Raw genomic sequence first — 27,783 nt, forward strand, 5'->3', positions numbered from 1 at the left:
TTTCTTATTTCTTCTCTTTTATTTAATTTTTTTTAAAGTATCGGGGAATGGACGCATAAGGCCGGGGACATAAAGTTCGCCTCCTTACTTTTGGGTGGCTTTGTTATCAAGAGGCTTCCCGCTAATTTCAATAATCACCGATGATCGTGAGGCTATCTATCTCGCATGGCGTGGCGTGGCGATGGGGATTACGAAGGAATGAGAGTGGGGGAGGGGAGATGGGGCAAAGGCGAGAGCAAAACAACAATACAGAAAAAGAATTCATAAATTCGTACTCCTACTAATTATGAAGAGGGGAAAAGAGTCAAGAAGAGGAGAGAGAAGAGGGGGGGCGGTCTCCATTACATAGACCATGGATGAAGCGGACTTCTACTAGTTATTTCATCCGCCCATGATTGTGGATGGCGCTACGGATAGTGTACCAGAAAACCAAACGTCACTAAATGCCGGCACGACATCTTAGACTCCGTTCGGCAAGAGAGATGAGAGTCGAGTCATGTCATGTCAAGTCTAGTCTGGTTGGTCTTTTAGTCAATCCAGTGATCTATTTCCCTCGTCTTATCTAGTTAGACTTACTGTACTTATTTACTCTCCTCGGGAGGGAATTAGAAATACGTAAGTGAGAGAGAGAAAGATAGATGGATAAGAAGGAGAGAATAACTAGGAAATTTGAACTAGACTGGACTGCTAGTACGTACCTACTTTCTCCGACGGAGTAGACGCAGACTACACAGAAAACCCTCATGGCGAATACTAGTAGCGGCCCCATCGCAGTCCACGGACTAAAAGGACACCAAACAAAAGCTGGCATCGAACTAAACCAGACGGAAATCGATCTTGCATGGCCCGTCCCAGGACGACCTGGTAATCGGGACAGAAGATGGACCTTTGAGTTCTTCAGTGTACTATAGTCGTGGGTAGTGTCTATCCACTCAATGGCTGTTTTCAGCGGCGTGCAGGCTTGGGGCGTTCCATCGTGGGATCTGAGGGACGGAGTGGGAATTGATCCGCTGGATATGGTTGGTGGCAGGGATCTCCGTCGGTGTTTGGGGATTTGCAACTTCTCGGGGATGGACAGGGTGATCGACTGGGGGGAAATTCTATATCTCGAAAATCAGAAACTGAGTTAAGTTGTTGAAGATAGATAGGGTTTGGTGGTGTTGTCTCGATTTGGGCGGTGTTGTGGCTGGAAATATTATATTGAATTACTCCGTACTAAGTACACTATGTACATGCAATCTAGAATGTTTGGGACTAGGACCCGTGTTGACTGTACCGCATAATTTATGATGACTACTGCTACATAATTCCATATCATTGCATGTACTATAATATCGCTTTATTTCTAATCTACAGGGACCTGCATTACGGTCCCAGAGAAAGAAATGAACCAGACCCGAGTAGTAAGCAGATAATAAGCAGAGAACATGATAGGAAACGCTCGGGCCGTTTCGCCCTAACGAGATCACAGTCCTCTCAGCCACTAAAGATTCAAAATTGAAGATATTCCTTGCGTCAGTCCCACACGGCTGTCCACCTCCGCGCGCGCTGCTGATAGTTCAGTCGATCAATCATCGTCCACCAGGGTTGACACCGGGGCAGCGGGAAAGCCGCGATGCTCTTACCCGAGGGGTAAAGCGGAAGTTGCTCAGGGCGCAAGTTGGAGTCAGCTAGGACACCATGCTCCGGAGTTCCTCCCCCGCGCAGGCGGAGGCGACATCTATTTTTTTTTTTCCTTTCTTTCCTCCTTTTTGTACAGGTAGAACCAACATGGAATATTTTCCATTAGAACATACAGTAGCTTAATGGGTCTTGACAGCTGGCCGTGATCTATTTGTCCAGCAGCGACGTGTGGTGGAGTTCTGCAGCTAGGCTGACATGGATGGTGCATTTCAGCCACGATGGAAGTGTTCTTGTTTGAGATTAGCTTTTGGAGGGAGATGTGGCTTGGGTGTTATCCGCTGGTATGGTTTTCCTGCAAATGCCTTTGTTCATTGGTTAAGATTTGAAACTCTGGTAATTTTACTTTCAATTGCTCACTTGTATTCATGTCATCTGTAAAGAGAGCCTTCATAATGTAGCAAATGGGGGAAATATCTGAGCGTCTCGAATAAACGAACCCATCGGTATGCTTTTCCGGGACCCGAAACTAGCTGACAATACAGGCGTAGTTCCATCATATCATCCAAAAGGTGCAGGCAACGCAGGGGGGAAAAGAAAGAAGAGTTTCCAATAGAAGGGCACCCCCTGGTCCCGTGCAGATCCCGAACCAATCGCCGCCTAGCAATGGGGTTACTCAGTTTAGAAATATCTCCGTTCCCCAACCCACGCACTCTTGCAAATCACTTCAAGTCTTGAACCGAACAGGACCTTCTCCCCATATGCATGGTACTTTGGGCGGACTCCGTACCGGGAAATCAAGAGGACCTGACTGTTTTGCTTCGCTCCCAAGTGGAAGGAAGACCCAAAAACTCTATCATACATATTTTAGTCGCCTCGAGCGGAGCCAGACTAGGGAGATCGATAGGTGGACTGGCCATAGTTAGTTGGTGAAGAATGACAAAAACCTGAAACGAAACTGAGGTTGCTATCTCGAATTCTCGGTTACGGGATGGAGCCAAATGTCGTTGGAAGTCGTTAGACGTTGACCTGTCAATGTCGCTATTACCTCATTGCTTTTTCTTTTCTTTTCTTTTTCTGTTTTCTTTTCTTTTTACGGTACATTCTTACAGTAGTTGGAAAGTATATTTGAGTGGGGGAAAATTCAATATTCTCCGGCGGGAAATGCCTAGTCTACCGTTGTATGGAAAATAACTGTCATTGCATCAGAGTTCTATTGACCCAATTCACTCAGGTGATGATGTACATGACTTTTCCTGTGTGGATATCTTGAACTCACATGTGTAACCAGGGTATATACTTCCGAGTAATGCCTAGCAAGACATCACTAGACGCTTAGACGAGACTATCTCCTTTGCAGATCCTGTGGTGCAGTGTAGATCGCTTTTGCCTTGACACTCGTGGAATGGAAATATTTTCCAGTCGAGCACGTCACCATCCGATTAGGATATTGCCTAGACGTCAGTGCTAGCATCATCACTTAATATGGAAGGAGGCGACGACTATGAAGTCCAAGCGAAGGGTATATTCGGTGAAGTGTGGGGGGATTGACGGCGGGTGGGAACGAAAAAAAGACTAAAGTACAGAGTACGTTGACAGAAAAAGCAAGAAATAATAACGGACATTTGGAAAGGTGAAAAAAAGCAAAAATAATTTGTTTTAAAAGAAAAAAAAAAGGAAAATAAAAAGGAAAAGAAGGGAAAAGAAGAAACTATTTTGTTAAGGGAATTCTCCTTACGGAGTAAGGAATGACAAAGTACTAGATTAGATCTCTTTTTTATTTTTGCAAATACCAAATGGGAAATTGAAAATCTGATATCATGCGATCGGCAAAGTCAACATTCCAAATACATGGATCATCCCTACTCTATAGTGATTTCTGGGACCAATCATGGACCCAGCCTCGTGGTTCACGGACCTGAGTCGGTTTAGCGAGCAAATCATGCTCGCTTGAATCATGCGCTATGGAGAGTGGCTCTGAAAAATGCCATGGCAGCGGACACGACCATGCAGGCGAGCCCCACAACCCGGCTAACCATGCTATTGTTTTGCGCCAGTCATAAGCGCGAGACAGGGATATCTCGAGTAAGATAGCTTTGGAGCTAATGCATGGCTGCAGACTTTGCGAGCGATCTCGACAATGGGTTTTTATAGGCGCGGGAAGGAAAGTCAGGTGTCTGACCGCGAAACTCTAGCCATGATAAACTATACACTTAAATGGAAACGAGGCTTTATGGGGATAACGATTATGGCGAAGTAAGGGAGTGTATGAAGTCAAATATAAACTCTACTCCGCGATAAACATATGGGGGCGGGAAACTCTCGGGAGTTCTCTAAAACCCCAATTGAGTGACTCGCATCCGATGGTTGGTGCGGACCGTCGAACTCTATCGGCTCCCCATTGATATGAGCTGTTACAGAAACTTTTGACTCGTCAAGCAGACACAAACATATTGGGAACACAACTGGGTTTACCAGATAAGCTCAGCGGAAGTTGCGCGAACCATAAGGACTCGTTCTATGGTTCCTTGGTTCCTGACTATGCTGGTGATTTGACACGCTGTGGTTCGACGCGGATCCATCGTTCGCAGTCGAAGTACAGGGTTATATTTGACTTGCAGATGCGATGTTACACAAAGGATGATCAAAGGAATCCATTATGTCTGTGCCAGTCAACCGGTGGCGACAGAACCACCATGCTCCTAGGCCGAAACCAACCACAAGCTGTGGATGTCTTGGAACATGGAGCATTTGTTGGAAGTATCACTTTTGGGAAGTAAAGGAAACCCTGACGGGAGTTTGGCGCTAGTAGGGATGTCCTTACCCCACGAATGCTTTTCCCACTCTTCCAAATCGCACAACCATCGGAGATTTGATTATCTAAACCGCTGTGTCTCAACCAGTCAGTATACCCATCATATCGGATGTGCAGAATGGATTGTCGTACAACATGCACACTTACTCATCGTAGCCATCGCTGCATGCAAAGACCTGCACAGGCTCGGGCCGGCCGGAATGGATCTTTTCAGCTGACCCATGGGCGTAGATGTGTATTTCCTGGATTTAAGCTGAGGGAGTTAATGATAAACATCCAGCAGCATTGTTTACTGCTTGGACGCAAGTGGAATGGATTTGCGTTGTGCTTCTATTTGTAGAACTCGCGATTATTGCTGCTTATCGCGGCTGGACTGCTATTCTTCCTTTGCCAGAGATTAAATGAATAAAAGTACTGGGCTATAAATACGCAAATGGCCAATGCCCAAAGAGTTGGATGGGAGGTCAAGTGACTGACCCAAAGAGGAAGCGGAGAGCGAGGGCTCCCTGTCGTTGAATCTCTGTTGAGGTTTCAGTTATAGAGTTAGGTAGTGATTTAGTACTTTGTACTCGGCTTATGCTGGACATGCACAAAAGACGATGAGCGATCCCGAAGACCTACGTAAGCACAAGCGCTATAGACAGGTAAGATCCTAGGAACAGTTAGAAGTTAACTATCATACTCGTAGCGGCCATCAGGATTAGAGAATGAATTGAATATGGACGGTAATAATGGTGCCGAGAGGATCAAACTAAAGTTCTATTTGGCAAGGATTCCCAACCCATCAACCTGGCCCTTGGTCCGCTGTCCCTGGCTGTAGTCAGTGCTCAGGGAATGGCTAAGACAGGGGAATGATGAGGCGAGGCAGGAGGATCTCGGTGTACTTTTGTACATCAAGGGATCGGATCGCTCCGCGGGCAGAGACGCTTTTAGGAGAATCAACATAACACCAGAGAATCAGATCGGTCCTTGTCTATCGGGGGAGATGCGAAGCCATTGACCAACCATAGCAGGCGATCTAGCATAAGAGTACGACATTGTAGTGGCGGTGGTTGTACGCCAGTGGGGTCTGGAACTTTAAGTAACACTCTGACAGGGCGATCGTGAACTTTGCTTTTGATGACAAACGGTCCTTCCGTGCTCCCCGGGCCGCGGCGCTGCCCCGCTTGTAGCAATTGGGTCAGATAGTCTGGAGTCTATGGACGGGTGCCAGTCTTCGGCCCGCTCTGGAGGTGTTAGCTTCTGCCCCTAATCGCCCCTAGGGCTTTTAGCCTTTGAGCCCTTTCGACTATTAGGGGAATAGCACTGACCCAAAGCCATTAGAAAGGTTGACAGAAGTCAAAAAGTACCTTCCTTCTCCTACTTGACCCAGAATCCTGGGCGGGGTACTACTGGGGTTTGACCTTTAGTGCAGAGCTAACGACGTCGCTCAGGCCTGATTTGTGAGGGCTAATCTTTCCGTAATCCGACAGCACCCAATTGTTAGTACAGTACGTTTTTCCCTGTCCTTTTGCTTTTCCCAGCCCTCAATTGCAGGGGAGTAACCTCGGGTCTACCCTGTTCCTGACAAGCTCCTGGGTTAGTTTTCAGTCCTGTCATTTTCTCCCTCAAAACCGGGTCTTCGCTGCCCCATAAATGACGCAACTCATCAATGTATTCGATGCTGCCAATTCTGCAGGCTGCTCATGCATAGCAGCAGGGCAAGATCCACATTGTGAGCGACAAAATATCATTCTACTTTGTACTCCCGAGTATGTAGGTAAAATGAAGCTGAGGTTACTATTTTGCTTTTTAATTTCCCCGCCCCACACAGGAAAAGAAATCCGTCCTTTCGGAGTAGAGCATCACACATCATTGGGAGCCATTATTTTTCGTCGAGCCACGAAAATATTCAAAAGAACGCTGTACCCGACCATAGGCACAGTAGGTAGGGCTCATGGTGGACCAGAGTCGGATTTACCCGTTTTAGTGGCTGTATGAATCAGCTCATGGCTAATTCGAGCAATTTAAATTACCAATCTGATAGTGTTCCTACAAGATAGCGTAGTAAAGCTAAGCCGAACTTTTCCCTTTTTCTCTCGACAAAATGACAAGGCGTGATATCGAAGTAGACGACGAGTAATAGGGAAGCCCTGGTGTTCCGGTCACTTCATATGACTTCTTTCGGAAACGGCGGTTCCAAGTTAGGGGCATGGTAAGAAGCTACTAGTCGCGTACTAAGGCTAACATCAACCACAAAAAAAAAATATAGGGTATGACAGGCGGTTGATGACGGTTTCAATGCCAGTGATCGGCTTTAACTTTCTACAAAGGCTGCGTATGTGACGGCACATCCTTCACCCCTCCATTATCTTGTCACAGTACCCTCCAATTTTGCTCGTCTTTTTGATCTCATGGCCTCCATTCCCGGTCGTATTTATGACGTTGATGCGATATATAGGCAATTATTCGATATTTCCTATTTCTCCTGGGTGCAGACACGAAGACACACACACACACACAGTGGGTAAAAAATTGTTGACGGTGCCTTGACTAGCGGCAAACGCGGTGTGAACGATTCCGATGGTACCTTAATTAGCTGATTCGGAGAAGTGATGGCACCCAGATTCAATTCGCAACATTAGTAATTGAAAAGAGGAAATATTGAGAAAAGGGAAATTAAAGGAAATAAAAAATTTTCTCACTTTAGACGATGAGAAAAAGAAAAACAAAAATCCTGATTTTACCAACTGGTGCCGTCATTGACATCGTTTTCTGTCACCAACGTTCCTCCCGCCCTCCAAGTAGTAGATGTACACCGACGTAATTAGTACATATGCACTCATGCAATGTCATCCACTGACCGACTCCCACAGATCTCGATATCATGGCGGTGAGACAGTCGTCCTTGAACTCTACATTACAATTGTCAATGCCTACTGGTGGTCGAGCACACCGTTGAAGTGGCTTATGTATGTACAACCCTCTCGGCCACGTTGCGAGGCCAGAATAGTAACACAAAAAATAACGGCACGTTGAGGGTTGCACACCCTGGGATAACCAAGTACTGTGAACAAACGGTCTAGACTCGGCCGATCAGTGATCCCGTTTGCATTACAAAGAGATGGTCATTTGCTCAACAGAAATTGAGCAATGTGACGGCCTGATCCTGAACAGGGATCATATCGGCTTGTTGACCTGATGGGTGGTATTATCATAGTAGTAGTGGTAGTAGTGGTGGTGGTGGTGGTGGTGGTGGTTCAACGGGAGTAACCCTTGTAATCGGGGTAAAAGGATCTTGGTTTGATGCCTAAGGAGATCACGTATCGCGTATTTGAAAGGGGTAGCTTGGGTGTCAATTACTGTTAGAGGAAATTGCACGGAGCGTTCTAGTATAGCCTCGTCATCATCCCCTTTGTTTTTCTTTTTTGGGACTGACTATTCATAGCTCGATAGCCCTTTTGTGGGACTAGGTACGGCAGGTATACAGTAAGCTCCTGTCAATAGTTGTATATCTTATCAAGATGGGTAACCGAACACTGGGGCTATGCTGTACTCCACGGAGAAATATATTTAAGACAGAATGTTTCTTCCGTCTCACCCCCAAATTGTTTGCTTATGAAACACTGAGGATTTTAATTATGTCTTGCATCCGTTTCTATGTACATTGTCTAACTGTTTGGAAGCTTCGGCTTTCTTTGTGCAGTCAGGTTTCACTTAGGGACCCAACCCACATCGAAGCAAACGGGATGTAGTACTTTTTTGAGTCACTAAGGAGAAATGAAAAAAGAACGAAATAAAAGAAAAGAAAAAGGGAAAAAGAGAAAGAATTAGTCTCTCCAATCCTTCTTATTCCATTAGTTTCCATGTAGTCTGTTGAGCAAGTCGCTAAAGCTTACCCTGCCCAGCTCATCCACAGTAACAAAGAATATATACTATGCCAATTGACAGTCAACCACTAGCAATCAACTCAGCTCTCTCCGTTCATGACAAATAACTCACGATAGGGCATGAAATATACTCTCGGGAACGTCCCCAGAATCCAGATAACTCAATGCTGGTCGCCGATCTGGCTTCCGGTAAGATTGGTATAGTCGATGGCGTGGCCTTCACTCCCCCTGATCAGTCCCGACAGCCAGGTACAAAGCAACCCACGCGTAACAAATTAAGACGCTTGGAGTATCCAGACCTAACTTTTGCGGTACCATGGAACCACGACGGATCTAAGTAATGTTTACTCGAATCTAAATGTATGAGGACCAATCCCAATGGCCATTTTCTTTTCTCTCATTGCTTTCTTTGTTCTTAATGCCAATGAAGCCTTTGTACTGTGGTGGTTGTAGTGCGCGCCATTCATTTTACTAGCGACGGAAACAATCCCCCGGACATTACCAACTAGGACAAACGAAAGGGGGTTGCCACACTGTCAAACTGTTTTTTTCCCCACCTTTAAAAAAAAAAAAATAGAATCAATCTTCCTGTGTATACTCCGTCCGTAATTTCCTTTTCCTTTTCTCCGTCCTCACTCTGTTCTCTATTGTGCTTAAATTGATAGCAAAGGTATTCAACCTAGTCTTTAACATTGGCAAATACTGCATAGAGCTGAAGGGAAGGAGGCAAAAAAAAAAGGGACAATAGTAACAACACAGAGCTGAGGTGCTTTTAGGACCCTGGCGAATGCTTGCTTACTACGTACGATATTTGCTGTACTGTACTTTAGCTACAAACCAACCATTCCATGTTGTCGGTACGGGTTGGATTTACGGACTCTGCTCCTGACTCTTAGCTTCAAGGCCTAGAAATCCCATATCCCAGTACCCTGGGCCATGCACAAGCCTACGGCGGACGATCATTTCGGCTCTGGGAGCTACTGTAGCCGTTCATTGGCTCACTTGAACTGCGACTAGCCCTCGGGGCACATCGTATTTAGATCCGCCCATGATCGAAGGCCCATAGTCCAAGGTAGATAGTTTCCCCCTCCCGGGGACCATCGTAATTTCGTCCTCTGGAGCCGTTCGCAATCATAGCCCAGTTAGTCGGCACTTCGGGACTCCGGGTTAAATCGGTGATCTACGCCGTTCGTAAGTTGCGTATGCGGATTTTCTATTGTTCGATCGCTTGTTAGAGATTCATGCGCTTGTATGTACTACCTCCTGAAAGTTATAACGGTCGCCAATTATTATTGGTGACACCGATGAAGACCTATAGTCATACAAGGAGCATGATTTCATCATTGCCACTCGTGTCATGTAGGTTGTATGTATGTAAGTATATATGTAAGTATGAACGGAGGGCAGCCTGAGTCACGTGACGGCGGCGATGGCTCGGCGAGTCCGACATGTCCATGCTGGTAGTGGGCACTACCTGTAACTATGTACATACTACGTACTCCGTCTATACGTCTCTTGGCGCTGTATCATCACCCTGAAGGCCTTGGATTTGAAGAGGGTCAACCTGCATCTGAAGATTTGCATTCGCAAGAACACTACGTAACTCTGAGACCATGCATAAGCAAAAGGTACTTTGTCCACAGGCACAGAGTTCGGAGCTGGATGGCGTGTATATACGGAGTACACTCCAGCAGAAAAAAAAAAAAACCAGACGCAAACTGTTCCCTTCGTCTGGTCCAAGCGCGGGCTGTGTGGGACGGACCTGACGAGATGCGGGCCTGTGCGGGATCTAGACACCCAGGAGGGTGGCTGCTGGTTGTTCGAGTTCCATGAACTTGCGGTACAACATGCCATACTTTATTAAAGGGTCTGTACATGCTCTAGTTTGAAATGAGATGGGTAGTATCAGGTCCAGTACTAGACGAACTGGGGGGTGAAGAATGTAACTCTATTACTACATCGTGTACTCAAGTATAGAAGGGGGAGTAGATAGGTAGATAGGTAGAAAGATGGTAAGATAGGGCCAAGCTGTACTTTTAATTAGGCGGGGTTGAGGGCCAAATGGAAAGACACCCTAACAAGATAGTTAGATTGCTAACTTAGTACCAGATGACGGGTTCCAGGCGCCCACATTGTAGCGCTCGCAGAGAGACCGGATTGATGGAAGATTCTCTTTTTTCTAGGGACTTATATCAAGATTGTTATTCATCCATATCATCTCTCTATCTCAAACTCGGCAGCTATAGCGGCAAGCATTTATCTACCAACGATACTAGCGCCTCCCAGGGTATCAAAATCCAAATCTCAGATGGTCCCCAAGCAGATGGTCATTGGAGCTGTGGTGGTTGCAGTCTTTAGCTAAACTAAAAGACTAGTGAAGTTGACTAAGTGTTACGGAGGTTAGTGTGGTGCTTTTGTCACTTAAAGTATACTTCGTTAATTAAATGAAGAAAATAATTTAATGAACATTTTGTAGGGTTTGTCGCCAAAGTGCCTGTGGAGACCAATAATGGATACGCCACTAGGCTCACTGGCCGCTCCGAACAAAGCCTCTGGGGGCACAGCTGCCAGAAGCTAAAGTAGTCGATCTACAAATAGTAAAACCAGGATGTAAGAAATTAAATTTTCCATAATCATAATAAATAATAATAACGTTATTATTAATTTTCTTCCCTTTTTTTTTTTTTTTTTTTTTTTTTAAAATTATTTTTTTTTTTTTTTTTTTTTTTTTTTTTATTTTAAAATATTAATCGAACTAAAATAAATAAAATAATAAAATCATTTTTTTATCGCCCTACTGCATGTCCACTTCCCAGAGATGCAGCCGCAAGTGGTCTACCGGTGCCTGTTAGTCCCTGTCTTTTTGTGTTTCGGCTTCTGATGGGCTCCGGGATCATGGATGATCCTGGGTTGCCCACTTGACCAAGCCCATCATGCCAATTCCAGATTGGGACAGTTCGATACCACCACTAGGGAGGGGGTGGACGACTAAATGCCCCCGGGGATTGTGTGGGTTCTTCTGTCTAGATGTAATCGATCAATCATTCAAAATCTTGCATACTCATAGTCCAGTCCTTTCCTTTTCCATTCTCCATCTTCTTTTATAAAGCCACCCAGTCTTCCTTGTTATTTGTGACTTCTACTTTTCACTCATATCCATCCATCCATCTCTTAACTTAACAAGGACTTGACTCCCCAAGTCAAACAACTCTGTTACACCAACCGTTTACCTTTTCTGGTACATACATTTAAAGAAGATCGTTCGCTTCAACCTTGCTGCCCTTCATTCTACTACGTCTTGTGTGCCCAAAATCGGTTACCAGCAGTTTAGTACAGCCTACCGGTGCTTCTGACATCCTCTCGACTTGCCTGTCAGCACCTTGATTGGCTTTTGACAACTTGCCCTTATCATTGTGTGCTGTGAGTAGCTGGAGCCTATGCATACTTTCCCACTTCTCTTTCTGTTTGACGGACATTGGGGGAGTCCAGGATGCTGCCAGCACTGTCGGGGAATTACACCAGATAGCAGCGGGATTGCGGACCCCACGTTGTACCGTTCTATCCGACTCTGATCATATGCCTTGCTATTACAATTCGTTGCTTTGATGAACCTAGTTGGTAGCTAACCAAGGCCCGTTGGCACCATAGTTGCCATTACATCTGTAGTTTTCCAGATCAAACGCGGCCACGTCCCGTTCGACCAAGTCACTTGAGATAGAGGGGTTTGTTATTCCCTCAACGTCGCCTTGAACCCTCCTGTCGCAGTGCATTTGTTTCTGGACCTCGAGCAAATACAAATTGCCGGCCTATTCGCACTCAGCCGACACTCCATCGCAACCTCGAGGCCTTCTCTATGTTTCATATTGCCTACCAGTGTCACTATATCTGACCAAGCTTTCTTTTCCTCTTGATAAGAAAGCCTCTCAGACTACTATCTGTTTCCCTAACTGGCACCCTAGCTTTATCTAAACGTTCCTTAAGACATCATGGTTGTCAGTGCATCTGTCTCCGGCACAGGAGCCGCCAAGCGGCCGGCATCCTCTATGCACGATGATTATACTGGATGGGAAACCGCTCCAGTAAGTAGGACAGAGTCAAGTCAGAATGAAACAATCACTGATCATATAGGCTATGGATGTTACCATGCGTACATCGTTCAACCTCCCTTACACCCATTATGCGATGATTTATCTCGACAACCTCGGAAGACTTAAGGTTCAAGAGTCTTCGTCTATCCGGGAAACCAACGGAACAGTTTTTACCCTGGACGTACAGGATAAGTTCTTGGAAATACTTGGAGCAAAAATCGGATATCGCCGGCCCACCATTCGCAGTACGTATAATAAATACTCCCTGAGCCTCATGGACATTTTGACTAATCACTTTGTGTAATAGAATTCTCAGGTATGGGAGCATCGCTATATGGTTACCCGCGCCCCGACGACTATTCTCGCCATGTAAAGCGACGCAAGGCTTCCTTCCAAGAGCATGCTATTGAACCACATTTCTCTGAGCCGGTTGAGGAAGTACCTGCCTCCACAAACATGGTAGGCATTGAAATCGGGGACACTGAGAAGATCCTTGAGTACTATGAGAATGCCTTGAAGCATTTCCAGCAGCTTAATTGCCGCCAGATCGCCAAAGCTTTCATTAAATTTATCGAGCCTCGGAAGCAAGTTAAGCACCCTTACAATGGAGGCAAGCCTCGAGCTGGAGCTGCCTCGGGAGAGAAGGGAGACCCCGAGAAGACCAAGCCTGAGTGGTGGCCAGCAGGAGTGGTTCACAAGGAGCCCGACCACCTCAGGAAAGAGCGTGAGTAGATGCGTTCCTCGATAGACAGTCTATCCATACTCACAGTCATTAGAGCGTATTCGACTCCTTATTCACATTGTGCGTAAGCTTGGGAAATTTGGAATCACCCCCGATAAGCTGCAAGAGGTTGCACATGATTCTAAGAGACAACTGAGACCTACCTCAAAGATTGAGGTCTTAGACGAGGTTTTCAAAGTGCGGAGGATGGAAGAGAGATATGAGCTTGGTGAAGTTGGTATGTCTCACTTTATAGGCCTTCGACCGTAGCACATGCTAACGCTTTACTAGATGCGAACTGTCTCGTTTATGTCCAGAACAGGGATGCCAGCATGAAGGACAAAGACTCCGACACCATCAGTGAGCCAGAACAAAAATTTGAACCCGAAGACCTGGAGGAAGCCGATGACGAGTTCCTGACACCGCCATCGTCGGCTGAACAAGCTTCCTCTTTCACATCCTCCGTTGACATGACTATGAGTGGACATGGGCGTCCCATGCACATGGGAGGGGACAGGGGCCAGCTGTTCCCATTGCCTGAATCATTGAGTTTCGGAGAGCAATCTGCACATGAACGCTCGTATTACGGCAACTCTGAGTACCCCGATGAATACTCCCATCCTATTCTTAAGACGCCCGTAACATCGGGACTTGTTACTCCAACCGAACAGCCCAATGCGTTTGATTACTTACAGACTCCATTTTCAGCTTCGACGACAGGGGAGCCGATAATCTCTCACCAGCGGCCGACAGCCTTGCCTATGCAGCAATCCGTTAGTCAGTTTGATTCCTGGACTCCATCATACCGACAGAGCATGTTTAACCCTATGGAGTATGGCTCTGCTCCCGCTCAGAACATTCCTCAACATATGCCTTACCACATGCCGGTCGCTACCACCTCGCACGCAGCAGAGCTGGCTCATACTCCTCATGGTCTACCGAAAGGAAACCCCTTCCGCACGGGATCCTTAAGTCACCCTCATATGATACCTCACCATGCATAAACACACTCCCGCCACATCTTATATTCAGGTATCAAAGCTGCGGCCTCAGTCTGAGCTTGAATGACCCGCATGATTTGTATGAACTTTCAATAGACTTCTGCTGCTTCGCGATTTCACGCAACACTCCCCTTCAGACAAATTGGTCATCACTTGGTGACTTTTCGCTTCTTTGATTTATATTTCAGGCTCTATATATATGTTACGCCTCTTTACACGTTTTTCCCCTCCTGGTTGGTTTCAACCTTTGCAACTACATGTTATGTATGCATTGAACAGAAATGTTTTCGATGGCGCCTTGGGACGGATGTATGCTGCAAATATTTTTTTTTCTTTTCCTTTGTTTTGTTTTATTTTTGTGTGCGTGATTTTACCTTGCGTGGAATTTTCTTTATGAAGTATTCGGAGCGAAGGCGTCCATATACAGGCTACATCAATGCTTCCTGGCTTCTGAGACCAGAAGCGGCGGCCTGAAATGAGGATTTTATTGGTTATAGATGCGGTGGGCGTAATTGTGGCCACGATGGCTTTTTTGGGTTTGTGGAGCGATTTTGGTTTCAAAAGCGTGTTGCACGTATTTTTGAGTTTTATCCTGAATTCATATCATTTTTCGTTTTTTTTGAATATTCGAAATTCTGAACTAGTGCCCAGTACGGAGTAAGATAAGGGAGCGAACTGAGTAGGTACGGATAATCGATAAGCCCAATATCAATTGTGATTGTCAACGGAAGTTAGGCGCGCGTTTAGCGCTTGATAAAATTGGTCCGTGCGTTTACCGGTCATTGACGCAGGTGCAGCTGACAGGACAGAGCTTCGCTGAAGACTGGATAGAAACCGAACATATCCACCCCCCTTCTACACTCCTCATTTGTGACGACCAAATCGAACGGGCCAAGCCAACTTAGAGCCAACCATCTTAATTTCGTATTCCGGAACTGCGTCTATTTCTACCGAACCTCCGTTAATTTTGGATCACTACTTTGCCCGCGGAGGTTTCTCCCCACGATCTGAAGCCCATTCCGATCTGGCTTACAACGTCGCAGCTGTTGCATTACTGCAAAGACTTCTGTTTCTGACTTTGTTTCTGTCTTGAGGAAGACCTTCCACTGTCAACGTCCGCATCGAAAGGTACTGCGCCGTGATCGTTTCCTCCTTTAGCTTTAGCCACAGGTCCCGTAGATGATAGTTCCTTCACCATTTCTTTCACCCTTTATTCACCCGCTCTTTCTTCTCGATCGTGCTACCATGAAAACTGTGTTACTTCCGGTGCCATCCTTGGCTAACTCTTTCGTCACGCTCCTGCCAATGGTTTTCGGAGGATAGCACTTCTAGGATATCTCATTCATCGCCTTCCATCTTTACATCCGACGTCCCTCAACTTCTGTCAATGATTGGAATCTAAACAGACAAAACCTGTGATAACCTCGCGCGACGGGAGTTCCTGGCCACCTCAGGTGTATCCTTGTCCACTGTTCCCGCGTTGCGCGCGACAGAATGGCCGGTCCGCCAAATCCATTTGCTGGCCTTAGCCAGAAAGACGGCACAACGGGAACAGTAGGTCGTGGACGGGGTGGGACACTTGGACGTTCGGCGCCTTACCAAGCCAAAAATGGAAATGCGCCTCATAACCCCAGAGCCCGTGGTCGCGGACGCGGAGCAATGTCGGCTCCCAGGGCTACTCGTGGCCACGCCCGCGGGGGTGGTGCAGTGGGAAATACCTGGCGCAAACCCGACTCGAACGGTGGTCCATCCGCAAATTCGGCTTCGCCTTTCGCTCAATTGAAACAGAACGGAAATCAACATTCTCCGTCGCCCTTCGCTGGGAAGACTGCACCGCAAAAACCTTTGTTTCCCGGGCTTGGGAAAGCACCGTCATTTGGGGCTCCTTCCACTTTCGATGGGACCCAGGTCGATTCAAGTCGTGATCCCCGAAAGCGGCCTTCCTCAACACGATCGAATGGTGCGACGATGTCCAGTGTACCTGTCGAAGATGTGTCTGCTTCAAACAACTACAACGATCGCTACGAACAGGTCGGTTTTCATTTGCTATCTGCAGAGAGAGGTAGATTAAGCTGCTAATCGGATACACAGCTCAAACTCGATAGGGCTAAACAAAGAGAGAAAGCAATCAGGGAAGGACAAATGGCCGATCCAAACCAACCAACTTCTTTGAACCAAGCTATTACACCTGTCGGGACATGTACTAGTATGTGTCCCGAGTTTGAGCGCGTCGAGCGCATCGTTCAGAAGATGGTTGATAAAAGCGAAAAGGTATTCATGTAAATCAGTATCATTGCCCGGCCTGCGCTTACATTCCGGACCTAGTTGCTTCATCCTTCAACGAATTCGTTGCAGAACCTGGAAACGAAAATGCTCAAACGTTTTCGAAGATCGGCTGCTGGCTATGACGAGCAACTCCCATCCGATATTCGAACACCAAAGACCCTTCTCCAGACCATGAACTACTTAATCCGTCATGTAATTGGCGGACCCGAGCCCCTGGGGCTGATCCATAAGTTTGTTTGGGATCGAACTCGATCTATTCGCAATGACTTCTCAGTCCAGCAACTCACTCAGGAAGAGCATGTAAAAATGGCAGTCACCTGTCTCGAAAGGATTGCTCGTTTCCACATTGTATCGCTCCACTTGCTTTCTAGCCCTGCCAACGAAGAACCGTTCGATCATCATCAGGAACGTGAACAGCTTAATAATACGATGTTGTCGCTGATGTACTACTACGACGACAATCGGGGTCGCATATCGTTTCCAAACGAAGATGAATTCCGCGCGTACTATATTATCTTTTCCATTCTCGATCAGCGGCCCGACTTGGAAGCTCGTGTCCAGAAGTGGCCAGCTGAACTCCGCAATTCTCCGCGAGTTCAATTAGCATTGGAACTACTAGCTGCTGCTGGTAATGGGTGGGAGTATCAGGGAACGCTCGACTCTAAAAGGCAAAACGCAATTGCACAGGGCTTTTACGAGCGTTTTTTCAGTCTGGTGGACTCTCCAGCTGTCTCGTATTTGATGGCCTGTGTTGCAGAGATCTACTTCAACAACGTGCGACTGACTGCTATCCGCTCGATTTGGAAGGGGTATTGCCGTTATCCATCATCTCAGCAACAGAAAAACGAAGAATGGACTGTAAATGAGTTAACAAGAGTGCTATACTTTGATGACACTGAACAAACTATCAAGTTTTGCGAAGAACAGGACTTAGAATTTGCTGAGAACGCAAATGGTGACCTATATTTGAATTGGGGAAACCGTAACATTGACTCAGTCGGTATGTGTGACTCTCGGCGACGAAATCGCTTGATCTCTTTTGTCAGTTGAATTGGCCTTCGCTTTGACCGGATAATGGGTGAACGTTTCGTGATATCCGTTCTTCAATTCACTTCATTTCCTCGACTAACCCATTGAGTAACAGAGTTCCGAAGAACATCAGACCATACATTCTCAGAGACATATGTCGAGTCAAAGCGTGCAGGCCGCACGTTAGTCGCGGTCATTCTTGGTTTGAATATCACGCAAGCAGCACAATTAGGGATGGTTGACAGCTCAGATCTACAAGAGCGCCCTCTGGCTTTGCCTGCACCAACACTGGCGGCTTCTGCAGACGACGATGCACTCTTCGTCAGCGATGACGATAACGAGACACCACAACCAAGCGGGGACTTTGCGCAGGACGGATCAGTACAGGATTTGCCGACATCCGCAGATAGTCTTCGCGGGGCTTTTGAGGAATCGTCACAAACATCAACAAGTGCTGAGCCGACACAAACAGCAGGCATATTCTCCCAGACGCCTAGTGCATTACAGCCGTCTGAGGGTGCTACTCCACTGTCCTCTTTATTTGCGACTGGTCCCTCGGCTAGTGCTCCCACGGCATCGGCGCCGTCTAACCCATTTGCAGGCCTGTCTTCCCTCGCATTCTCAAAGACACCTGAGACAAATAACAGCAGTTCTCCATTCTCCCTTAGGCCAAATAATTCGCAGTCCACATCCATTTTTGCCGCAGCACCAGATCCGGTCTCGCAGCAGGTACAGCAAGACAAACCCGATGCGCCTAATACTATCTCCACGGCACCTACCTCCAAGTTCCCTAGTCTATTTCAACCCAGTACGACGCCGACCAGTTCACCTTTTACTTTTCCGACAACCTTATCAGATGCCAAGCCTCAAACCGCTGGGTTGACTGCTGGCCAGCCTTCCAGTATATTTGATACCACCAATGCACCAATACCTGCAGGCGCGCCTAGCGCCATGTTCAATACCACTACTCAGAGCACTGTTTCTAGCGATACAGGGGGTTCGCTCCAGACAAACTCTCCGAAATTCCCGCAGGGACCCTTTGCGCAGCCCCCAGTAGCCTTTCCGTCACCATTTGCATCGAAAAATAACGGTATGATTTGTACAGAATGCAATACGTTCATTCATGGCAGGCTCTAATAACTTTCCAGAGATCCCCAAGCCCACGTTACCCGACTCAGCCCTTAGGCAGGGAAGTTCTATCCTTGAGAAGCACATAGATAGCAGTGTAGGGCAAGAAAACCCTGCAAATCCTGAAGCACCTACGTTCACAAAAACGACAGCTGAGGAGCCTGTATCGAGGGACAAGCTTCCTTCATTACACAGTAATGATGCTACTCAGCAGCAGCAGGAGATGAATTCATCATCACTAGCAGAAACCAAACCAGCAGAACTTACGGCCTCTGCAACATCTATCAAGCGGGACAATCTAAATGCCATATCTCCTTTACCTACCCCTTTGGCTCCAGGGCCTACAGAGCCTACAGTAGATGAGGCTACTTCTGTCGGTGAGTTAATTCGTGGCATTAAAGCAAGGCTACTCTTCTGCGCAGTGGGTCGCTAATATGACGTTCCAGATCCCGATGCGAACGACCGACGTTTGGCTTGGATAGAAACTTTAAGAGAAGCAGCTGATAAGCGACGGAGGACCTCTTCGACAAGTCGCAAGCGAGTCCATGAAGACCCAGAAGAAGAATTGCCGATAGAAACTGGCTCTAAGGCTGCGAAAGTACCGAAGGCGGAAACCCCAGCGTTACATAAAAAGTCCATGGCGCTTTCCTCTATCAAACCTCTACCAAAGCTTCCTATCCTAGAACAAATTGAGTCAATGACGCGGAAGCCGGCAGCCGAACCCAAACCCGAACCTCCAAAGCCGAGTCAAGTTGACGAGGATGAACTCCTCCTTTCTGCTGCCCGTATAGCCGCTGAATCTCTCAGGAGTGGTCCAAGACTTATAGACAACTGGTCTACTCGGTCATCTGAACCTCGGCGCTCGTCTTTCAGTCCTCGAAGCAGTTTCTCTTCGTCATATTCTTTCTCCCGGAGTCAATCGCCCCAATCACTTGTGAACGGGTATGACCTTGCGCTTGCCCCTGATACCGATCTCGGACTGGGCCGCACACTGTCTCGCACCGAACAAAGACTTCGTATGACGGGTGGCAAAGGGCTGGCCTATAAGCCACTGGACTTTACCCCTAAAAAGAAACGAAAATCAAAATAAAGACCGCTGAGTAATCGACAACACGATTGCACATCCATGGGAAACTTTATCCCATACTGTTACATGCGTTCAAGGCTGACATTGGTTCTTTCGATGGAGCCATTGAGGTACATATTGTCTGAGGTGTGTTGGAGTTCATCATCTGCATTGGGTGACGGCGTTAAGCGAATTCTGTGTTTACTTATGGTTTCGAGAGTTGCTGCATACCTGGGTCTCAAGCATGGCGCGGGAAAGATCATATACCTTGATTTGTTCTGGATCTTAGCGAGTGGGACTCAATTTGCGCCCACCTTTAGTTTAGGTTGTTTTGTTGTACTATTATTGAAACTCTATGGTTTTTGTTAGACTAGTGTATACAGATTACATAGTCATTGATTTTTAAGAACATAATATGCCCACCTACTCTCCATGAAAGAGATCAGTTATTAGTATGTACAAGCGGTCGCTGAGGGAGTAAATACACCCCTGGTGGCCTCAAGCTACGAACAAAAGACCCACCGCCCAACCCCACCGCTGGAGTTTTGTCACTGGCGAAACCAATCAGAACCAACATCAACGCCCTATCGACTTTCATTCCACAGGCGCTCCTCATCTGCTTGATACTATTTACAACAGACAAAAGTGCTCCTGGTATATTTCGTCATCATTGCTATTCCGAAGCAACTATATTCTCTCCTTACTGGTTTCGGCCAACAGGGTCGACCGTTTGTATCTTCTCCTGCGATTCATTCCGCTGCTTCTAATACCCAAAAGAGATCCCCTTCCACGCATAATTTCACACCATTCCCTGTTCTGCGTATATACAGCCAGCAGCGCAGGGAAATGAGAATTGCCACCTTACAGTTCGCCCCAAAATTGGGGGATGTGGAAGGCAACATCAGACGGGCCAATGAATTGCTACAGCATGGCAAAGTGCTCGGAGGTGTTGGGGTTGGAGTCGACATCTTGAAGCCGGAGATTCTGATATTGCCTGAGCTAGCTTTAACTGGTATGTTTTGTGTTAGTCTTTCTTTATGGGCGCCAATGCTGATGCTCTATGAACAGGCTATAACTTCCCTTCGCTAGAGGCTATCAAGCCATATCTGGAGTCTGCGGGGAAGGGACCATCAGCTACCTGGGCACGAGAAACTGCTAGACGCTACCGATGCAAAGTGTGCGTTGGGTATCCTGAAGTCGAGGAAGCTGGGGCAAGCCAAGGGGATGGTTCGAATAGTCAGCAGGAGATGTACTACAACTCTCTACTTGTAGTAGACGAGAAAGGGGAAGTTCTACACAACTATCGCAAGACGTTTTTGTACTATACGGATGAGACATGGGCCGTAGAGGGTGATGTGAAGAGGGGCTTTTGTGAGCTTACCTTTGGTAATTCGCCAGAACAAAATTCTCCTAGCACCAACGTCGCCACTTCGTTCGGAATATGCATGGATATCAACCCGTATAAGTTTGAGACACCATTCACCGCATGGGAATTCGCAAACCGAGTGCTGGATTCGAAATCTCAACTAGTCGTCCTTTCTATGGCTTGGCTGACATCGTTGGGCCGGGAAGAACTCGATGCTCTCGCTGGGGAGCCGGAACTGGATACCTTTAACTACTGGATCCAGCGGTTTTGGCCCCTCATCAAGAAACGATTGCGCCATGAGGTTAATTTTGATGGGGACGACGCTGAGTCTGGCAAGAAGACGGTTATTGTTTTTGCGAATCGGGCGGGAGAGGAACCAGGCCCTGAGGGAACCAACCCAGCTCTGTACGCTGGCACAAGTGCTATTATTGCTGTTACGCAACTGCCGCGACACCCCTCGGCTGATGGACGAACTAGTGCGGCGGACAGAGGTCCTGGGAATGGGTCCGATGAGGATCAGAGTGGGGACAAGGACACATCGCCGTTTGATGTGAAAATACTGTGCTGGGATATGATGGCCGCGGCAGCCGAAGGAATTTGCTTTGCGGATACAACGATGGGCCCAAAAATGGTTTTCGGCCTAGTTAAAGCTAGTAGATAGTGTGGTTGGGCTTTGAGGAAGTATCCAACGCCCGGGGGATAATAAGTATCCTTTCATAAATGTCGGTGGATGGGAAGTATAACATGTTTGAGTCTGTCATCGCGCGATCTGGATGCTCGTACTCGTAATGATCTATAGCCTATCTACTACAAGAGGTGGGTTGTCAGGATCGTGAATATGCTACAATTTGCGAGCCATTCTCTTCCATCTGTTCAACTATGCTAAAACGCCTTGTTCTTTTTATTTTTGCGACGATAGTCTCACGAGTGGTCGGTCAGCATTCCGATGAACGTCTTGCCACACTTACACGTCTAAGAGTCATGTGGGTCACTTGACAGTCATACTGAATGCTTGTCCATGTGATATTTGTTTCTTTCTTTTCTGCAAAGACAGGGGGGATTCTAGACTTAAAAGTCCGGCGAATAACCACCTAATAGGTGCTCAAGCAGTGGCCCTGATAAACTATCGTCTCAGTACCTCCCTTTTACTTCACGCGCCCGTTATTTTCTTTAACATTCCACTTATCTTATGACCAGATTGATCGGCGCCTTTTCAGATGGTGTCGAGAATACAATCTTGATGGGTGAGAACAGGTTTTCTTAATACAACCCTAGCAAGCATCCCCACAGACCATAGGCCTTAGATTGGACACTGTCGCTGAGTGAAGAACACAACTGGGGGCGTTGAGCCTCTAATATGCGCGCGGTGGGCACATGTGACACTAAGGTCAGATGAAGTCATTATTTCTTTTTGGGGGGGTGCGCAGTGAGCTAAATATGGTGGAGGGATAAAGAAAACCGCTGAATCCAATGGGAGAGGATCTCAAGTCAGGAAGGTTCAGCGAAAGACATTTATTGCATCTGTCAACTGAGACAATTATTCATTCTTTGGGAAGGTGTTCTCCGTGCTGGGCTATTGAACTATCGAGATGTTTCTTCTGCCAATGAGGGGGTCAGAAATCCTGGCGGACTTGAAATGTTGACTGATTCCAGAATGATCAGATCGGGGGGATGGGGCTGTTAGGCTAGTGATCCTGTTATACCTCGAAGACCAGGCGGACTAGGTGATCGGCATCTAAAATGGAAAAAATCGAGAGACATGGCATGATCCCCGTCATTCGTCGACTAAATAACTGATATTATGCGTTTTGGACCGTGCAACCTAAGCAAGGACCAAAGGAGGGACGGGCCGGTCGGGATGAGCAGGCACTCCCAAATGGGGGGATTTAGTCCTCCAATGACACCATTCTGCATGAGGAGACGGTGGCCATCATTCGATGAACACTGCAGACCTGGGGAAACATCGCAGAGTTACTACTAAGAGTTCATGATCTTCGTCCTGTCTTCTTTCAGGAGGGCTGCAAGAACCCACGTGATTTCCGGGTGAACCCCTCCTCCGGTAACCGGCCAAGGCGAAAACAAGTAGCCAATCAGATATGCAAACGGGGACCTTGGATGAGGAGGGGGCACGGGATTGCAGCACATGACATCTAAATGGGAAAGAAGGAGGGAGGAAGAAAACCGGTTGGATTAACTTGGGAGGGAAGGGCTACGGAAGATTGGTTGATAATGAGCGGACTGACTCGGTGCAAGAACTTCCCAAGTCGTCCTGCGATCGATGGATCGATAAAGGAAGAGATAAAGAGAGGCTCCGTTGTCCCGTGACTAGAGTGCACACCAGGTCACAACCGGTCACCGCATTCCTCCTCTTTTTGGCCAAAGGCTTGACCTCGTCTTTCGCCCTCGCCACGTGAGCAATCCCTCTCTACTCGACTCTCTCTCTACACCTCCATGTATCCCTACTTTCCATTGTAAAAGCCGCCACTTCTTTTTGTTCGTTTTCAAATCCGGCTTGTCCGCTGTGTTGAAGCCGGACGATTCTGCCTCGACCATTTCTTCCCGATACAAATTTCGTTTTCTTGCTCTCACGATCGAATCGCGATCATCCTATCTTGTTGTTGCCCGTGGCAGGTGACTTGCTGTCAGGTGATAGATAGTCCATCCCAAGGTACTGCTGCTCCCTTTCTTCTCGTTTACTTCCTCCTTGTTATCCGTTCTGCCAACCGCAACAACCCTTCGCGGGTTGCTGCTGCATGTTGCTCCTACTATTGTCCCATCCATCGCCTTGGTTTTCATGCTGTCCGCCATGAACCGGTCGCGAGGAGGCTGTTGCCTATGATGTCGCGCGGTTACGTCGGTCGCAAAACTGTCAGGGCGCGTTTCTACTGTAGTTGCTGATGGATACTGCTCGATGTATCTCTGTCCTATGGCTTTATTTGTGCACCCGCGATCTATATGTTTAGGTGTATACGTGAAGAGTTTTGCTTTGCCGCTGGCATGATCTCACTGACCAGATGTTATTGATGTGGATGTGGATGCGGAGATGCGCGCGTCAACCCCCCCCCCCCCCAAACGCGTCTCCCTGCACCTCAGCATCAATGCTGATCAGCATGATCCACGCTTTTCTATTGATTGAATAAATTTCTTCTTTCTAGATTGGCATTACCCATATATCTCAACACAGCTGTTTCTGCTTTATATGAGACTTACATCTGCACTACTGACCATTGAGCTGTGATAACTGACAAAACCATGTGGTACATAGATCACTCACTCAACAATAGATTGGTGTCAGTAGCTGTGCAGGATCGTGGTTGCCCGATCTCATCTAGACTCTACCTTATCTAGCAGGTAAGCAGGGTCTACTGACGCTCCTTCCCACTGGTCTGCTGACATCATTCGTTTGTAGGGTAGTTTACTTGTAACACTCGGCGCCATGTCCGATCCCTCATTGGGTGCCACTGATGGCATGAACAATAAAAGAAAGCGCGAAAGCACTGACAGCACCGGGCCTGATGCTCAGCGATTGAACCGCTCCTCCAACGGAAGTAACGGCAGTATTCCAGGCCCAGATACCCAACCTAATTTCGGTCATACCTCGCTCGCATCTTATGATACTCATGGCCTCCCTGGTGCAGCATCGGAGCTTAATATTGACCAGCAAATTCTCCAGCATGTCGGTCCGCAGAACGGTATCTCTGATGAGAATGCTCTGACTGCTAAAGCTGCTCTAGCCGCGCACCAACCGCAGAATAAATACCCACCTCCCCCAGACGCGACATTTGACAGTAGCCTTCCGCATGGCCTGACGTTCGGAGACGAAATGGGCCAAGCGATAGGTGGCGCTCATGGCCATAATTCTACCGCCGCTGCTGTCTATGCTGCGCGCGAAGCGCAGAGCATGAACCAAAAGCCCTCCGTTGGGTCGCCGGAATGGCATCAGATCCGCAAGAACAATCACAAAGAAGGTCGGTCGCTTTCGCTGCTTTCTTTCGATCCTGTCACTGACTTATTTAAAAGTGGAACGCCGACGTCGTGAGGCGATCAATGAAGGTATCAATCAGATTGCTCGTCTTGTTCCAAATTGCGACAAGAACAAGGGTGCTATTCTGCAACGCGCGATTGAGTACATTTGTCAGCTTCATGACGAAAAGAAGGCAATGAGCGAGCGATGGGAGCAGAATAACATGACTACGAGTCATGCCATCAACGAGATCAGCGCACAAAACTCCAAATTAAAAGTCGAAGTCAACCGCCGTGGAGACATTGCGCTCAAATGGTTGCAACGCTGTCGCGATGCAGGCCTCGAGTTTGACGATTATGAGGAGGCCAAAGAGCTGGAGCCTCTTGAGGTTGATCAGGGCCAGGTTTGACATCCGGTTCACTTCTCTTTGCGTATACATTAGTCGCGAGACTTCCTTTCTGCGATGATCTTCGTTCCGTTCTACACGTGCCACGACTTATTTTCTTCTCTTTTTGAAGGCTGGGAATCCTGACATAACCACTCTTTCTCGACATCTCCTTTCCTCTTCACATCTCGACTGTCCTCCCTCCCTTGAACAAACTTTTTCAGATTTGCTGTGATGCCATCTGGCAACAGCATCGTGTTTTTATTGAATTTGCAGGTACAGTCTGAGTTCATCTTCCACTGGGAGTGAGTACGTGACTAGTCTTTACACGCTAATTGTTTAAGCCTGGGTTCGGTTTTCTGCTATGTTCTCTTCTCTATTCGCGTTACCCCTTCTGAAATTCCTTTTTTATTTTTTTTATTTCCTTTCGTGTACGCTATCTTTAAGGATGGGTCGGCGAAACTATGGCTGGGAGTGTGTTTAATACGGATGCTGAAGCCTGCGATATTGCAGCGCGTTATCGGAATGCAATTCTTCACTTTGAATCTTGCCCTGTAGTTGAAAACATCATTTCGATGGTTTATAGGCTTTTATGTGAGCGGCTTAGTTTTGTAACACGCTATAGTGGTATTCAAAAATCGAACTTTTAAATTTTCAAATGAACATGTACAGAGAAAGGAAGGCTGAAAGGCAGGAACAAGCTCTAGGGTTACGAACTGACCCCAGTTACCCTCCCACCAAAGCATCAAAGTATAATCGATACATCGTAGACAAGAGAACAACAACAACAATAACAACAACGGCCATTCAACCCCTCCTCCCCTCCCCAAGACACACAAAATAACTAACTACCGAATCACTATCTAGATCCATCTACTCTAAACATTCCCACCAGCAGTAACCTCCGCCCCCGCAGAAACACTCACATCCGTAACCGTCACTACCTTCCCACTCTTCCCAGTAACCCTCACATCAACCGTCTCAGTCCCGAATCCCGAACTATTCTCGAAATAGTTATAGTCCGAGCGAGTAGTGCTCTGCCAGGTACTTCCACCATCGGTACTAACCTCCAACGAGGTAACGGCCTCATTGGCATTGACAACCTGCATCGAGAACCAGTATGCGGAGGTACCCTCCTTATTCTTGAGTTTTAGGGGTGTGTCAATGTCGCAGGAGACGTAGTTCCAGGTGATGTCGATAACGCCCTTGGAGATGTCGGCTAGCTCGGTGAAGGCGGATTGGAAGAGGTCGAGGTGGTTGGAGTCGCATTCGGGGCATTTGTCGACGATCTAGTTTGGTTGGGTTGGTTAGTTTAGGTTTGTATTGGTTTGATCGAAGGAGGGAGGGAGGGAGAAGGAGGCAATGCTTACCATGGCCTTGATAGTGTTTCCGTTAGGGCCTGTTACGGCAACGCAGGCACCGCATTCGGCGGCGTTGTCCCAGCGTGGGGAACCGAGGGCTGTCCCGAAGAGGTTGGATGGGAGTGTATAACCTGAGAAGGAGCATGTTCCGCCGGAGATATTGCCGCCGTAGAAGGTGGCTTCGCCGGAGTTGGATGCGCTGCTGCTGCTGCTGCTGCTACCGGAAGACGAGCCGGTGGATGAAGAGGTGGTGGAAGTTACTGGGGCAGCTGTGCTGGTGGTTGATTGCTTGAGCTGTTTGGTTGTGGGAGCAGCAACCGCGGTTGTGGGTTGGACATCAGCAGTGGTAGAAGGTGTCTCAGCAACAATTGGGGTTTCTGCTGGCGCTTCGGTGGAAGAGGATGAAGTAGAAGGCTCGACGACTACTTCTGTAGGCTGGGCATCAACGGTGGTGGAGGGTGTAGCAACTGTTGGAGCCACCACGGTTGTCTCGGCGGTAGGTGATGAAGTGGTAAGCTCGACAGGAGCGCTGGGCACCACGGGAGCAGGCGTCTCAACCGGAGCAGGAGTCTCAACCGGAGCAGGAGTCTCAACCGGGGTGTATGTAGGAGATTGGACTGTAGTCTCCGTGACGGTCGACGAGGACTCTACAGTTGTAGTTGGCTCAGCTGATGAAGTCGGTGTCGGAGTAGAACTAGCAGTAACAGTCACATAGTAGACACTCTGAGTGTATCCAGAGGGACACAGGGACTCGCCCTCGTGTCGAATGAGAGGGCTTGCAGAGACAGATCCCGAGACACTTAGGGCAGCAAGGCCCAGGGAGGCAAGACGTTGATACTTCATAGTGAACGTTTTGCAGACCGAAGATCAAAGATCAAATGTATGTCTCAAAACCGGGGTAGATAATGAAGTAAAGAGTGATAATTCCTATCTCCCTGTCTGCAAAGGAATGAATGTATTGGGTGTGAAGTAATGACAGGACGTGCAATCAGCACTGACTTGGTTTCAAAGAATGAACGGCTTCTGGACCTCGGATTCCAGAGCCAGTCGACCTGTTGTTTCAAACAGAAAAGGAATGATTGAG

General features: G+C 47.5%; 5 protein-coding genes across 5 annotated transcripts; 4 read left to right on the forward strand and 1 right to left on the reverse strand.

Annotated features, from left to right (window-relative positions):
- Positions 1-12,710: 12,710 nt before the first annotated feature.
- BDV38DRAFT_275146 (uncharacterized protein) lies at positions 12,711-14,117 on the forward strand (the record flags this gene model as incomplete). The annotated part of the gene is made up of 3 exons (XM_032057968.1): positions 12,711-13,116; positions 13,169-13,351; positions 13,405-14,117. The coding sequence occupies 3 exons, from the start codon at positions 12,711-12,713 to the stop codon at positions 14,115-14,117; spliced, it is 1,302 nt and encodes a 433-aa protein (XP_031908451.1).
- Positions 14,118-16,175: 2,058 nt separating this feature from the next.
- Positions 16,176-17,557, forward strand: BDV38DRAFT_211631 (putative leucine permease transcriptional regulator (SAC3)). Its single transcript, XM_032052622.1, has 2 exons — positions 16,176-16,385; positions 16,440-17,557. Exons 1-2 carry the CDS (start codon positions 16,257-16,259, stop codon positions 17,448-17,450), a joined length of 1,140 nt encoding a protein of 379 aa, XP_031908452.1. The 5' UTR covers positions 16,176-16,256; the 3' UTR covers positions 17,451-17,557.
- A 2,797-nt stretch (positions 17,558-20,354) lies between these two features.
- Positions 20,355-22,220, forward strand: BDV38DRAFT_211685 (putative protein N-terminal asparagine amidohydrolase). Its single transcript, XM_032052623.1, has 2 exons — positions 20,355-20,635; positions 20,692-22,220. Exons 1-2 carry the CDS (start codon positions 20,470-20,472, stop codon positions 21,648-21,650), a joined length of 1,125 nt encoding a protein of 374 aa, XP_031908453.1. The 5' UTR covers positions 20,355-20,469; the 3' UTR covers positions 21,651-22,220.
- A 1,834-nt stretch (positions 22,221-24,054) lies between these two features.
- BDV38DRAFT_261303 (putative HLH DNA binding protein (Penr2)) lies at positions 24,055-25,986 on the forward strand. Its single transcript, XM_032056012.1, has 2 exons — positions 24,055-24,957; positions 25,010-25,986. The coding sequence occupies exons 1-2, from the start codon at positions 24,426-24,428 to the stop codon at positions 25,360-25,362; spliced, it is 885 nt and encodes a 294-aa protein (XP_031908454.1). The 5' UTR covers positions 24,055-24,425; the 3' UTR covers positions 25,363-25,986.
- A 230-nt stretch (positions 25,987-26,216) lies between these two features.
- Positions 26,217-27,542, reverse strand: BDV38DRAFT_275150 (putative extracellular cellulase CelA/allergen Asp F7-like; the record flags this gene model as incomplete). The annotated part of the gene is made up of 2 exons (XM_032057969.1): positions 26,217-26,627; positions 26,709-27,542. 2 exons carry the CDS (start codon positions 27,540-27,542, stop codon positions 26,217-26,219), a joined length of 1,245 nt encoding a protein of 414 aa, XP_031908455.1.
- Positions 27,543-27,783: the final 241 nt, after the last annotated feature.

Source organism: Aspergillus pseudotamarii, assembly GCF_009193445.1.
Source record: "Aspergillus pseudotamarii strain CBS 117625 unplaced genomic scaffold BDV38scaffold_84, whole genome shotgun sequence".
NCBI lineage: Eukaryota > Fungi > Ascomycota > Eurotiomycetes > Eurotiales > Aspergillaceae > Aspergillus > Aspergillus pseudotamarii.